This window comes from Sebastes umbrosus, chromosome 15 (assembly GCF_015220745.1).
Source record: "Sebastes umbrosus isolate fSebUmb1 chromosome 15, fSebUmb1.pri, whole genome shotgun sequence".
In the NCBI taxonomy this organism is placed as follows: domain Eukaryota; kingdom Metazoa; phylum Chordata; class Actinopteri; order Perciformes; family Sebastidae; genus Sebastes; species Sebastes umbrosus.
In genome coordinates, this window is record NC_051283.1 from 22861962 (window position 1) to 22877838 (window position 15877).

Genomic DNA, 15877 nt, shown 5'->3' on the forward strand with positions numbered 1-15877 from the left:
ATACATTTACGTCAATAGTATTTAATCAATTGAGAAGAAAATGATCCGTATGCACATTTATTTATTTGTTCTCAATATAATAAAAAAATTAGCATGCCTTATTTTGAAAAGTCAGGAACTTCCGCTTAGACGTGAGCATGTTATTTTCGTTTCATGGGAGAAAAATGATAAGCGTGTTATCATGCACAATAAGACTGCCCTCTTGCTCTTTATACAAAAAAATCTTTATGAATACATTTATTTACGTCAATAATATTTAATCGAGTTAAAATGGAATTCATAAAAAAATACGCTGTTATAATGGTTGTAAAAAATAAATATAAATAAAATAAAATAAATAAAAATTACTTAAACTATCAGTACCGATAACGTGATACGTAATTTGGAAGAAGACGTATGCCTATTTATTTATTTGTTCTCAATAAATAATAAAATTTAAAAAAATAGCATGCCTTATTTTGAAGTCAGGAACTTCCGGTTAGACGTGAGCATGGCTCATGATACTTTCGTTTCATGGGAGAAAGATGCAGGATAATAAGTGTGTTATTATGCACAATAAGACTGCACTTATGTTGTCAAATTAAACTTTACAGAGCAGATTAATTTGCGGTTTAACAAATACATCCCAACATTATTATTTTATGTTATTGTCTACATATTTCATTTAGAGATCACCCAGAAGAACAACAGAGCTGCTCAGAAATCATTTTAAGACATATTCCCTAAAAATTTGTTTTTTATTTAACTACAAAATTCAATCAGAATTTTTAAACTTGCAATCCCTGCTCCTGCACTTCGTGACTTGTCTTAAACCACTTGTATCCACCTCTCATCACAAGTGGGAAGGGACAAGCACAGTGAACAAGTAAATCACAGTTACAGTGGTCCATCCACTAGGTTTACATGCCCACCCTCCATTTCAAGCTGTTTGACTGTAAGTTTACAATAAGAAACATGTTAATCATTTGTAGGATCCACTACTGAACCTCATAATGAACTCCATGATGTTGCTGCACAAAATTTACAGAAGACTTGATGACTTCCATTATGAGGACCCAAGTAAAAGTTGTGCAGTTTAGAACTTAAATATCACTAGGTCCAAAGTGAATATAAAATAAAAAAATAAATATGCATACACAAACACATTTACTTGGGTAATAAATTGTATTGAACAATCAAGAGCAACAGATCGTTTCCCTTTACATTAATACTTATGCAAGCTGGATAAAGAAGCAGCAGTCGGCTGGATGGAGCTCTGGATAAAGACATGTCCATCAACTGTATCGTCCTACGTTTCTGCAGTAAGTGAAAAGACATTAACCATTAGCATATAGGCATTTATCAAGATTAATGTAATACACAGGTAGTATTGTAAATGCACTACTCTTCACACCTCATGAATCTCAGTTATGGTTGTTACAACTTTTGTTGCAAACACAAATTTTAATGTGACATTTACATTATTTAAGACTACGAAGTTGGTCCAAGCAATACAAATACAAACCCAAACCTTCTCTAATACAAGAGTAGCTGCACTAATCCACGATTATTTCTCACCTCTGACTTCTGCTGAGCCGGGACGAGCCAGCTCGTGTTCCCATGAGTACTGGACAACAAGTGTGCAGTCCAGTAAGTAGATCACTCTGAGGGATGTGAAACCTCGTGACGAGTCTGGCTCGCAGCTTGTGGAGAACCGTCTCATGACTCGGAGCTAGAAAAAGGGCCACACAGACGAGGGCATGTTAATAAATCTGAGTCAATCAGTTTCTAAGCATCAACATGACCATCGAGACCAACAACATGACCAGAGAGACAGACTGTATTGTGTTTAATATGATGCAATGTATCTATAAGTATATGCCAGATTTCTGAATATTCTGAAAACCAACTTACAAAACGTATTGGCTCAGGGAAGTAAAGAGGTCATAAAGAGACAGCTAGGACATCAAACATTACGCTCTAAATTATAACAAAATTTAAAATTAGAAGCACATTGACACTTTCTGAGCATTAGAAGAGATAATGAACAATCTTACCAATCAGTCCCTTCCATTTGTGTGAACTCACATGGACATTCACATGGATGGGGGCAGCTGCTTTACTGCCTGGTGACAAGAGGCAACATATAAAGACACAGTTCTGATATGAGAAACTGGGAAGGAAACTCCAGCATTTGATGGCACTAAAATGTAAAATGTGTGATACAATTAGCTTTCTGAAGTAAAAGTGTGCTCCCTATGTCAGTCTTACCTGTGCAATATAAATAGTGTAGCCCATCTACTGCCATCTGGTGGCATTTGGGGGGAAATACAGCTGTTTTGGGGCACAGCCATTGTTCCTACATCAGCCAATTTTATGAGTATTTCCTTCAGTATCCCCACTACTATTTGAATAAATTTGAACAACAGCTCCTCTAATTAATATCTATGCATTAATCAACATCTTTCCAGCTCAGGAAATGGCCAATAAATGCAGCGTCGGATAAAGGAACAAAGGATCACTAGTCGTGCTGATGTTGAACTGCTACCTCTAGCGGCGTAGGAGGGGAAATGCCCACGCCCACCACCTCCCTCCATTCACAGAATGTGTGCAGACAGCTGAGGTGGTTTTGGTGCAGTGAGCCAAGACAGGCAACAGGTGTTTGCAGGGTTTTGGGGTTTATAGCGTGTAGCAAATCCTTGAATGTCTGCCTTCTGGCAGTTCAACCCAGTCTAAAGAAACAGCCATTTGGCTGTTAATTTGTCTTTTCATTTGGCTTAAGGGGGAAAATATGTTCAATATCTGTGAAGGAAATATGCACCCAATTAATTTTAATATTTCCAATGATTCTTCAGTCAACTTTAGTGACTTGTGTTCTTCATAGCCTGGAGAAAAAAAATTAAACTCCCACTGAATAAAAAAAAAAACTTGATTCGTAGTACAGTAGATTAGTAAGGAAACAATAAAAAGACAAAGTAAAATTACGGCTAGTGTTTCCAGTGATTACAATTAGCTACAGGAGAGGAGACAGTACTCTGTGCAAGGCTAGCTCACCCTCGAGTACCGTTCAGGTGAGTTCCTCATTCTAGTGGTGCCGCTCTCAATGCTTCTCCACCTAGGCAGGTTGGAATAAGAGGACAGACACATGAAACAAAATACAATGATAGCATGGTACCAAAAGACAAAAAAAAAACACTTTTCTATGGTAAACAAATTGTGACAGGTGGACGCTTGCTTTGGCAGAGGGCCCATTTTAGAATTTTAACCCTTTGGATGGTCAGATCCTTGGTGTCTTCAAAAAGGAGAGCACAGATGGTTGGGATGATGTGCAGATTTTGGAAATAAAAATGGAATTGGAGACAACTCGGCATACAAGTACAAATCCATTCAAGGTCAAAGGGTGTCAGTATCAAGACCATACCAGTGCAAGTGACATTTCACCATTATCCAAGACTGTCCTTGTCTGTAAAGTTTGTGTGAACAGGTATACACAGTATATGCTTCAGTAAATGTTAACCTGCCCTAATAAACATTTAACATAACCATTTATGGTGTAAAAAAACAAACCTTGAAGTTGTAAGGCACAGGAAATTTACACCTGCATGTTTTCTTCAACTAAATTACTTCTACTATGCTATTATACTACATCCCCTTACAAAATCATCAAATATCTGCACATTTCTATGCTTCTGCACAAAAATGTGTTTCCTTGGCTGCATCCAAAACATGTTTCTCTGGCTGGCTGTGAAGAGGTAAAAGTGTTAAGTAAACAGACTGTACTATTTTAACAAAATTTTAGTAAAAGCTTGTTCAGCATCCTCAATTTTCACAAAGATAAATTACCTATATGAAGTACTCAGAACTTTACTAAAGCATACGCTGTACCTGTGTGTATCTGTGTTTACCTGTGCACACAAATTTTGGAAGATGGGTACAATCTTGAGTAATTGAAAGAAGTCAAAATTGCAGTTTGGTCCTTCAACAGTAGTTGGCATTGCTGTGGTAATCACAATATTAATTCTGAGTGCAGGAAATGACTGTAGTCGGATGTAACATGCACTGAAAAATAAAGGGTTAAAATCCTGTTATCATCCAAATTCTCTTGCGCAATCTCAGTCTTTCGTAATTATCCTTTGAGGCAAAAAATTTGACTTGGAAAAGAAGATCTTCATCCAAATGAGAGAATTGAGATAAAAAGTCAAATTAAATACTGAATGACAACACTGAATTTGAGTATCTGACATTTGACTGATGCTCAGCTTAGTTTTATTGAAACGGAACAAACGTAAAAGTTATAAATACAAATAACATCAGAACAAACTGCTATGGCTCTTAAGGTAAGCCAAACCAAATTCTATTGGGCAAGTCCAAAGAAAACATAGGAAGTTATGGTATCAGTTTAAAAAAAACACAATTTGTCTATCTCTAGAAATGCTAGGCATACACTGAACATTACAAAACTTTGATTTCTTCCTTCCTGTGGATTCTTTTCTCCACCATTGCAAAAAATGAAGTATGAAGCACTAACCATATGCATTTATTTACAAGCAAGTCCCTAAGCAACTATGAGAAACCACAAATAAAGGGAGTACAAGAAGGGGAAGGAGGAAAGGGGCATGGACAAAAACTTCCTGCAAGGCAATATCATTATTTAATGTCCTCTCAGACTTTTGAGAATGAATGTCCACTTTTCTTTTTTTGTAAATGTTCATTGTTGGCTTTAAAAGAATCAGCAACAAAACGTAACAATAAAAGTGTTTTGTGGTTTTTTTTTTTTAAAGACATGTCCCAATGTAACCGTAGGAGTAAGAAATGATTCACCACAACGGTTACGTTCAAACTTCTTCAGCCAAAAGGCTTTCCAGCCAATCATCTCGAGCCAATTCTGGGGTCTGTCCATTTTTTTCTGAGATATATACAGATTTTTTTTTTTTCATGAGGGGTGAAGAATAAAAAGTCAATCAAAAAATTGTGGCCAATCTCCTGTTTTTTTTTTATTTTTATTGTTTTTCTCTTTTTTTTGTTGTCACCTTGCCAAATACCTTTGGGTGCATCTACTTCCACTGCTGCCCATAAGAATCCTGTGAAAACTCCATGGTGTCATTACTGTAACCATAGTTACCGGAATAGTCGGCCCCTTGCTGCAGGGGCTGCTGGGCGATGGGCTGGGACCCCCAGTTCTGTTGGTTGTTGGTCTGGCGGCGCTTGGAGTCAGGCTGGTTAAACACGTCTGCCTTCCTCTTTCCGCCGACGTTGCCACCACGATTGCCCCTGGCCCCGCGAGGACCGCGGCCCCTCTGCGGCTGGAAAGGGGCACCCCGCCCGCCTCGGCCACCCCTTGGTCCACCAAGGGGCGGCCCTCTTTGGGCGTAGCCCCCCCGGCCACGTGCAGGTGGTGCTCCACGAGCTCTGGGTGGAGGAGGCCCCCCCCTGCTGGGACGAGTGCCACGGCCCCTCATACTGTACACATCGTCGTAGCCGTAGTATGGGTCTTCATAGCCACCACGGTAGTCATGATAGTCGTAGCCGTAGTAGTCATCATAGTAGTCATCATATCCATAGTAATCTGGTGGATAGGCATAGCCCCCTCGGCCACCACGACCCCTGCCTCTGCCTGGTGGCGGCATGCGTGGAGGTGGGTAATAGTAGTAGTCGTCATACCTGCAGAGGGATGGATAGAGTTACATTTAATAAACTCCTTATGAGGGAATAAGTCGAGCAGTCGACGAGTCACATGTCTCTGGCCCTCACCCTGAATTCCTGGTGGTCTGCCGAGCTGCTTGGCGCTCTTTCCTCTTCTTGTCTGGGGGCTTTGCCAGCACAATCTCAATTTCCTCTCCTCCTAACTCCTTCCCGTTCATCTCATCCATTGCCTAACCAAACAACAATTCATTACTGTAACATAGAGTCAACAGACATGCAAAATATCTTATCGAAAGCATGAAAAACCCACCTTCACGGCAGCATCTCTTTCTTCAAAATGGACAAAAGCATAATCTTTCAATTTCTTCACTCGCTCCAGCTTTCCGAACTGAGAGAAGGTCTTTTCAAGGAGCTCTTCGGTCACTGCTGTGGCCAACTTCCTTACAAACAGCACCTTGACCTGTGAAGACAAAAAACAAGTGGGTTTGTTACCCTGTGGAACAGTGCGTATTTATGTTTTAAAGAGAAAGACATGAGACCGACCTTGGCCATGACCTCCGGGTCTGGCTCAGCAACAGGGTCGGCCCACTCCACAGTGACGGGGTTCCCCCACACCTTGACCTTGCCACTCATTAGGCGGCGGCGAGCCTGTGCTGCGGACTTGTGATCCTCGTACTCCAGGAAACAGAAGCCACGGTTCTTCTTCTTGTCATCTGGCTGGTGGTACAATATCACCTCTTGGAGACCCTCTGTGAGATAAAACAATAACATCTCCAAAACAGTTGTCTTGTCTATCATCCTTCATGACTGAGGATTTGTTTTAATGAGTTTCTGACACAAGTCCACCTCTGTGCTTTGGAAACTGACCTGTAACTTTGCCAAAGTCTTCCAATATACTTTCCCTCGTCTTGTTCTTTGGAATTGATCCGACAAACAGGCGATTGTTTGCAACAGATATACACACTCCCAAGTACTTGCCAGGGCGGATTTCATGGTTATCACACTGAAAATAAGACGGAAAGGCCAAAAACGTTGTGGAACTCATTGTAAATGAACGTCACCAACGTAAAGCAATAAGCAATTTGAAGCTTGAATTATTTATCATGTCTTTCAAGTAATACTCCAGAGATCAAATCTGACTATTTTCAAAGTGTCTAGAATATTCCTATAAAAACTAACTCAGTTGTTATATGGTTTGATAGGTTTCTTCTATCGTCGTGCCATTCTACTCACAAGTTTGACAGCCTTTTGTGCATCATCCTTATTGCAGTATGTGATGAATGCGTAACCCCTGTTCTGACCAGAAAGAGGGTCCATCATTAGCCTGAGGTCCCAGATGGCACCAGCAGACTCAAAGAGCGGCACCAGCTCATCTTCATACAAATCCCTTGGGATTTTTCCGACAAACACCTGATGAAGAGAGAAACAGGTGGACGAGGATTTGTAAAGCCTAATATACAGCATGTTCTGCATGATACTGCAGCGCAGACCCACGGTTTAATCATTTATCTACCTCAGTGCCAATCCCCGGTTGTGTTCCTTTGAACACATCATCAGGTGGGGGACCTCCGTATTTTCTCTGCCCTGTGGTGACATCCAGCGTGTATCCCGTCCTCTCCAACAGAGCCTAAAAACACACAAAAAACAAAACATTAACTGAGCTGCATGGCCACAGAGGCATGTTTATATGACATTAATTCTGACCTTCTCTACAACAAAGCTCAGTCAAACAACTTTGTTTACCTTTATTTTCGCCTCATCTGGGCCCTTGGTGGACTCTTGTACTTTACTTCCTTGTTTTTCTCTCTGTCTGTAAGTCTTCATGACTCCACAAAGGAAAGCACTTTTATTCTACATTAAAAAAGAAAACACGAGATATTATTATTTATAGTCTGCATTAACAAAAAAAATCATCTCAAAGAGAAAAGAGATGTAATACATCCATGTGGACTGGTTACCTGTACATGGGACAGGTCGCTCTCTTTGAATTGCTGCAGCACAGTAAGCGCTCCCTCCTCATTGAACTCGCGCAGTGCATCAATGGCCCTTTCATCTAGGTCAACATACTCCACCAAGCCTACAAATACAAAGCATGTTCACTGTCAGGTACTGTAGCTTGTTAATATGACATTTCATTGCTAGAGCGGCTGTGGCTCAGAGGGTAGAGCAGGTCGTCCACCAATCGGAAGGTTGGCGGTTCGATTCCCGGCTGCTCCGAGTCACTTGGAGCAAGAGACTTAACCCCAAATTGCTCCCGAAGGCATAGCCATTGGTGTGTGAATGAGTATTTAAATTAGATCCTGATGGGCAAAGTTGGAACCTTAGTATGTATGAATGCTGACATGTAGTGTAAAGAGCTTTGAGTGGTCGGAAGACTAGAAAAGCGCTTTGTAAATACAAGTCCATAGCTCTTTGAGTCAAAACAACCATCACCCACCTGTCTGGAAGATGTTATCCAGACTTTCTGCCACCTTCTGGGGCAGTCCAGCATCAATGAGCGTCTGGTAGTTCTCTGTGTGTGTTGTTGACACATCCATGGGCTCTTCTTCCTCCTTCACCGGGGCAGAGCTACCGTTCACCTCTGCAGCAGCCATTGTCCTGTAATATAATAAATATAGCAAACAAGAAAAAAAAAATGTAATCAGCAAAAGTTCAACTTAAGAATGAATTCTTCTTCTGCATCTCTCTCTTAGCTAGACAACTTATACTTCTTAAATGGAAGGAGAAGTATCCTCCAACCTTTAGGATGTGGTTTAAATATCTCATACATCATTTGGTACTGGAGAAGATTCTTGTCATTGTTTTGTGTTGTTAATTGATTTCCAATAATAAATATATACATATATTTGCATAAAGCAAGCACTCGCATGTTGATAAGAATATTAAATACTTGACAAATCTCCCTTCAAGGTACATTTTGAAATGATAAATATATATATATTTTACTTATTATATCTTTATTGTGTATTTATTTAAGATGCCTCTTGTTGTTGGCACTGTCCCACTGGTACATTACTTTCATTTGAAATAAGGACACAATGCATTTCTAAAAACCTTAACATATTTATTATTGATTTCCAATAATAAATATATACATATATATTTGCATAAAGCAAGCACTCGCATGTTGACAAGAGTATTAAATACTTGACAAATCTCCCTTTAAGGTACATTCTGAAATGATAAAAATATAATATAAATATATACATACATATATATATTTGTTTTATTGTACTTATTATTATATCTTTATTGTTTACTTATTTAAGATGCCTCTTGTTGTTGGCACTATCCCACTGGTACATTACTTTCATTTGAAATAAGGACACAAGGCATTTCTAAAAACCTTAACATATTTATTATCGATTTCCAATAATAAATATATACATATATTTGAATAAAGCAAGCACTCGCATGTTAATAAGACTATTAAATACTTGACAAATCTCCCTTTAAGGTACATTTTGAAATGATAAAAATATTATATATATATATATATATATATATAAATATAAACATACATATATATATTTGTTTTATTCTACATATTATTATATCTTTATTGTTTACTTATTTAAGATGCCGTACCTGTGAGGGTTTCTGAACAATATTTGTTATTGTTTTGTGTTGTTAATTGATTTCTAATAATAAATATATACATATATTTGCATAAAGCAAGCACTCCCATGTTGATAAGAACATTAAATACTTGACAAATCTCCCTTTAAGGTACATTTTGAAATGATAAAAAATATGTGATTAATCGCGATTACCTATTTTAATCGATTGACAGCCCTAATATATATATATATATATATTTACTTATTATATCTTTATTGTTTACTTATTTAAGATGCCTCTTGTTGTTTGCACTGTCACACTGGCACATTACTTTCATTTGAAATAGGGAAACAATACATTGCTAAAAACCTTAACAACAGTCTACTAGGAATTGCATTTGTTAAAAAACACTGTTAAATAATTGAAAGAGGTGAAAACGTGCAGGTTGTTGCATAGTAACACAACACGGGGACTTAAAAGAGAAACCACCGTCCCGCCCCCTTCACATGCAGCCTGCTAGCTACCGCGCTGGACACGTTTTATTATCACATTTACACACACAAGGTCTTACTGGAGGAACGCAATTTATTACAACAAGATGCATTAAACAAAATCAGAGCAAAATGCATCATTATTTTCATCTTTACCTAACAATAATACTGGTTAGCGTGCTGAGCTAACGAGCTAATGCTAAGGCCTCTCCGTGCAGAAAGCAGCTCTCGCACACAAACACGCTCCGTACGAGGTGCAAACAGATAGTTAGCTAAACTTACCAGTCTACTTCAGGACACTAAAAGTGACGTGTGTAACAATGTGGAACGATTAATTAGTCGCACGTACAAAAAAATGTCTAAATATGAATAATACGTTTTAGTCTAAACCACGAGACAAAATTTCCAGACAGCTACAGTCTCGTCGTCGGCTCGCCCGAACAACGCAACCGCTCAGCAAATATCGCGAGATCTGGTCAAAAAAGAGAGGTGCGCTCGTTTTTATTCCCTCTTCCTTTCGTGAAGAATTGCAGCATTAACGCAAACTGTAGTGTTACAGAATACTTACTTATATCCGCATTATCAGTCCTGTTTCTTGTAGATGCTTCAAAACCATATTTCCACAGCTGCTTGCGTTGACCATGGATGTATTAAAAGAACGCGTTGACTTGAATCCCCGCATTCAACTCAACCGTGCACCGCTTCAGTCTGACTTCTGTGCACTTAGCTGATGCAAATGCACTACAAATCACAATCTAATCGGCTTCCCAAGCATAATATTTTCCAAAAGTTATGAGATACACTCTTACTTTACACATAGTAGGAAAATAGCTTTGATTTTCATACTAACAAAAGCTAGAGGAGATAGGTATCCCCAACGAAGTGGGCTACATTCAGCCGAAGCGGGGAGCGCGGTGACTGAAAAGGAGCGCTTCCTCATCAACTAACCAATCACGGAGGTTGATGTTTGATTGACAGGACTCTAGTCCAATGAAATTCATCCTACTGTACAGACTACATACAGGACCAGCCTCATTTAAAAAAAAACAAAAAAACACTTAAGCATAGTCCACTTTGATGATAAACAAGAGGTATACAAAGAGTCATGTTCAAAAGCTTTCATGAAATATGAAAAATTGAGAGCTATTATTATTTTATTGCCATTTATGATGTCAGTGTCTCATACAGGCCCTTTGCATTGACCAGCAGGTAAATCAATCAATACTGGATAACGATTGACTTGGCAATCAGATGGTCCGATGGAGAAATATGATATAACAGGCTTCCCCGCTTTTAGTCATCGTGTTTCAGCTTTCTGATTTTGCCCTTGTGGCGGTCGATCTCTTTTTGTAGGCGCTCAATCTCCTTTTTGGTGTGTTCAATCTCCTCTGTGTGATGCTTCCTCAGCGCCTCCATCTGCGCCTTCTCCTTCTGCCTGCAGGTGAAAAAAAAGAGAAGAGAAACTGGGTTCAAATCTCTGGGGGGCCCCATGCAAAGAAGCCATCGAGGCCCGTTGTATCTGTGTGAAAATGTAGGTTGCTGACTGTCCTAACTAACAGTATCCAGCTGTCATACGGTCACTAGTAGGGTCCCCGCTTAGGGTTTTAACTAATTTCTTTAACGTAATCAATCTTTCCGAGATTGTAGCGGGCTCAGTTTTAAAGCTAGAGTGATGATATTGGTATCATATTAAACTAAAAAGGAGGAATCCACTGGTACCAACTATGTCATACTAACTTGTCGGGAAGGGGGTTAAATAACGCTCCAAACTTGTGCTAAATTTTGGCGAGGACAAACTGTCTTGGCCATTTTCAAAGGGGTCCCTTGACCTCTGACCTCAAGATATGTGAATAAAAATGGGTTCTATGGGTACCAACGAGTCTCCCCTTTACAGACATGCCCACTTTATGATAATCACATGCAGTTTTGGGGCAAGACATAGTCAAGTCAGCACACTGACACACTGACAGCTGTTGTTGTCTGTTAGTCTGCAGTTCACCATGTTATGAGTTGAGCATATTTTTTATGCTAAATGCAGTACCTGTGAGGGTTTCTGAACAATATTTGTTATTGTTTTGTGTTGTTAATTGATTTCCAATAATAAATATATACATATATTTGCATAAAGCAAGCACTCCCATGTTGATAAGAGTATTAAATACTTGACAAATCTCCCTTTAAGGTACATTTTGAAATGATAAAAAATATGTGATTAATCGCGATTACCTATTTTAATCGATTGACAGCCCTAATATATATATATATATACATTTACTTATTATTATATCTTTATTGTTGACTTATTTAAGATGCCTCTTGCTGTTTGCACTGTCCCCTTTGCTGCCTGTAACACTGCAAATTTCCACAGTGGATAGACAGGACAGGAGAGGTCGCCAGACTATCGCAGGGCTGACACATAGAGACAGACAACCATTCACCCTCACATTCACACCATCCCCTTTGCTGCTGTACACTGCAAATTTCCCTACTGTGGGGCTAAATAAAGGAATACCTTATATAACCTAACTAACCTAACCTGCATGACTGTGGGAGGAAGCTGGACAACCCGGAGAAATGGGTTTGCTAACATACAAACTCCACACAGAAGGGCCCCAAGCCAAGTTTGTCACCGTTTTGCTGTGAGGCGACAGTGCTAATCAACTGTCAAACAGAGCCGCCCTGCCGTGGGACTAATAAAGGATTATTTTATCTCACCTGAAGTACCGCTCCTCTTCTGCCACTTCTCGCTTTCCAAATGCACCCCCTGCCGCCCTCACAGAGCCTCCTCCACCTCCACCTTTGCCTGCTCCCTTGCCCAACTCGCCAAGCTGGAATAAGCAGAGGGAATTGTCACAATTCACATATAAGTCACCGTCCGCCACCATCAGAGTATGAAAGAGTGTGAATGAGAGGCAAATTGTGCAGCGCTTTGTCCGGTAAGGTGGAAAGGCATTAAATAAATTAAGTTCAACTACCATACCTATGTAACAAATTGGTAAATATAAAAGGTATTTCTCCCATTTGCTTATTGTGCAAACTAAAAATACAAACAATGCACCCATTTATTTATTGCTGGTACACCAAAAAATGTTTGTACAGATGTCTCTTTGTTAGTTGCTTCAGTAAACTGTTTAATTTCTCTGAATACAGGGTATGGTTTCTATCTGCTCTTACTAACAATAGAACAATTTGATGGCCGTCTTAAACTTCTTTATCTGTTAAGGAAATATATCCATGAATCAAGAACAACACACAGTGTTCCTAAATTTAGATTCCTGTGGAAAAATAGTATGCAATCCATATCCTATTGTGACCCACAATCCTCTGCACAGCGGATAAAGGTAAGAGGGTCAAAGTTCAAGGCGAAATGTTATGACAAAGTAGAATGTCCCAGTTGTATGCATAATGCAACAAGTTGTGGAGGAAGTACTCAGATCTTTTACTTAAAGGAACAGTGTCTAGGATTTGGCAGTATCTCAAAGTCAAAGCGTTCATTGTCATGTGCACAGATAAAACAAGTTTCCCTGTGAAATGAAATTCTTCTTTTCCGCTCCGAGTGCCATTTACAAGGAAAAAAACAAAGGATAAGAAATAAATACAAGAAAATAGATACAGAAAGAAAGGACAATATGTAAAAGCATGTAGAAAAAGCGGTGAGGTTGCAAACTGCAAACAACGGAAATTTCTTTCATGTGCCAAGCGTATAGGAAAACTATGGTGGCCGACGCGACAACGTGAAAACGCAAATGGCCCTATCTAGAGATAGTGTTTGGTTTGTCCATTCTGGGCTACTGAAGAAACATGTCGGTCGGCTCCGTGAAGAGGACTCGCTCCCTATGTAGATATAAACGTAATAATCCTCATTCTAAAGAAACAAAAACACAACGATTCTTATTTTCAGGTGATTATACACAAAATCTAACAATCTGTAAAATGAGAAAGTTTGTGACCCAGCAGCCATGTTGAGATCAGTTGAGAAAATACCAAGCACCACCCACCAGCCGGAGCAAACTTTCTCATTTTACAGCTAAACAGTACACTACAAGGTGTTTCTGACAACATTTGAGGCGAGAAATAGGCATTACAGTAACAGAATATTGATTCATATTTGAGCTGCGCTCCCTAGTTTGATGGTTTGATAGTAGTTTGTGAGTGATTGACAGCTGCCTCCGTTATTTACAAGTGAAAGTCATAAAATACATAATTATTAGCAGCAGCACATTGTATTTAATGTATCAAAAGTAAAAGTATTATGCAAAATAACTCCATTCATTTATTATATTTCTATTAGAAGAATGTTTTTCCCCTGATTCATTACCTCTGTATCTAAGCAGCATCTGAATGTTGTCAAGGTAGAGCTCATTTAAACAACTGTATATACTGCCAATAAGTAACTAAAGCTGTCAGATAATTATAGTGGAGTAAAAAAGTACAATATGTCCCTCAGTTGAGGTAAGTAAAAGTAAATAAATAAATAAATAAATAAATAAACCCCTCCCCTTCAGCCAGTGCTCCTGTGTTCTATACATCCATGGCCTTACACAGCTGCTGGTTGTGTTGTGTGTGTGGCTCTCAGTCTGAGACATGTTGTTCTGTTCCCAGTGTACAGAGACAGGACTGCATGAACACAGCACACACACACACACAAACAGAACGTTAGCAGACAGTGAGGAGATACATTGTATTGGATTCGAATAGTGAGGAGATACATTGTATTGGATTCGAACAGCAGACTCCATCATAAAGTTACTTTACTTGAGTACCATTACCAGTAAACAGAAGCTTTTTTTAGTTCATAATGGATGATTAGCAACAAGTCTAACGTCTCATAAGCAACATGCTGCAGTCTTGACGTACACACACACTGAAAAGACACCAATAACCCTTGCTAACTTCCTCCTACTATGCAAACCAGCCTAATATGCTGATATAAGCAAGCTAACTGCTGACATGACATAAAGTCCACCACATGTTTTTAAACGTTACCTGATCAGATGCCATTCTGATCTGCGAGGCGAGGCATCTCCTGAGGTTTAGTCTAACGAGAAATGCAGCCATTATTGCTCTCTGTTATTACTGAGTGCAGCTGCAACAGGGCAGAGAGCAGAGAGCAGACTTTGATGGTTCCTGCTGGTCCCAGGGTGCCTGCTCAAAGTGCGGAAATTTGAGGTAAACGTCTACATATGGGCGTGGTAATGTGAAGACAAGAACCTCTACTAGTATGTGGAGTATGCGTGTTGCTGCCATCAGGCGGCGAGGGGGGAGAACTGCAGGAGCCATGTGTTATATATAATTACACGTGTGATTTGCAGCTTGGCTCATGCAGCAGCATGTGTCAACGCATAATTAACTGCCAACTAGTTATTCCTGATGTATTAACCATGTGCAAGTAACCTCACGCTCATACAGATTAGATACAAGTATATTTGGAAAATAAAGGGGACATATTGTGCTCATTTTCAGGTTCATACTTGTATTTTGTGTTTCTAATAGAACATGTTTAAATTCTGTAATGTTCAAAAAACACTTTATTTTCCTCATACTGTCTGATATACCTGTTTACATACACTACAACAGGAAACAAACTGCGATACATTTAGAATGTTTACGTTAAAAACGTGTAATGGTCTAAATATTGTATATTTGTGACATCACAAATGGACAGAAATCCTAACGGCTTGTTTCAAACGCACAATTTCTGATTACGGGCTGCTGTGTATTCCTCCATATATTGAGCGTTTTGATAGTTTAACAGTATTTATATTGCACTTAAACCTGCTTTATAATATAAAAGACATGAAAATCTCACTTTTTACAATATGGGATCTTTAACTTTGTTCTGTTATTACAGGATTTACCCCCCAAAATACTAATTTATTATTGGAAAATTAATTCTTCTTATAGGCCTATTTTCAATTGCTTGCCCATAGAATAAAATCACATTTTTACATGTTCTACTGACCTGCTATTTCTTTTCTTTTTTTGGGCATAAATTCCATAATAATCTTTCATCATATTGTAATTCAAGTGTTCTGAGAGAAAACTAGACTTCTGCAGCTCCTCATGGCTCTGTTTTCAGGCTTAAAAAAATTTGTTTGGGTGTTGAGTTCAGCCTATCATCAATCTTTCTCCAGAAACTCCACCTTTTACTTACTTCACACTTCTGCTCAAACAGAGGGACATATTGTACTTTTTACTCCACT

At 39.0% G+C, this 15877-nt stretch overlaps 2 protein-coding genes across 6 annotated transcripts; both read right to left on the bottom strand.

The window, feature by feature from the left end:
- Nucleotides 1-718: 718 nt before the first annotated feature.
- LOC119503436 (heterogeneous nuclear ribonucleoprotein R) lies at nt 719-10661 on the bottom strand. 5 transcript variants are annotated; one of them, XM_037795240.1, is made up of 16 exons: nt 9957-10661; nt 8060-8220; nt 7581-7699; nt 7366-7473; nt 7136-7249; nt 6856-7032; nt 6490-6625; nt 6166-6371; nt 5933-6082; nt 5731-5852; nt 5102-5640; nt 3034-3094; nt 2037-2105; nt 1894-1959; nt 1558-1711; nt 719-1296 (listed from the first exon to the last, which is right to left on the bottom strand). In XM_037795240.1, exons 2-12 carry the CDS (start codon nt 8214-8216, stop codon nt 3060-3062), a joined length of 1863 nt encoding a protein of 620 aa, XP_037651168.1. In that variant the 5' UTR covers nt 8217-8220; nt 9957-10661; the 3' UTR covers nt 719-1296; nt 1558-1711; nt 1894-1959; nt 2037-2105; nt 3034-3059. The 5 variants fall into 5 exon arrangements, with proteins under 5 accessions (XP_037651168.1, XP_037651165.1, XP_037651166.1 ...); XM_037795237.1 differs by lacking the exon at nt 1894-1959; XM_037795238.1 differs by having other exon boundaries at nt 1558-1959.
- Nucleotides 10662-10810: 149 nt separating this feature from the next.
- LOC119503440 (ATPase inhibitor A, mitochondrial-like) lies at nt 10811-14854 on the bottom strand. The gene is made up of 3 exons (XM_037795246.1): nt 14661-14854; nt 12390-12502; nt 10811-11109 (listed from the first exon to the last, which is right to left on the bottom strand). The coding sequence occupies exons 1-3, from the start codon at nt 14730-14732 to the stop codon at nt 10968-10970; spliced, it is 327 nt and encodes a 108-aa protein (XP_037651174.1). The 5' UTR covers nt 14733-14854; the 3' UTR covers nt 10811-10967.
- Nucleotides 14855-15877: the final 1023 nt, after the last annotated feature.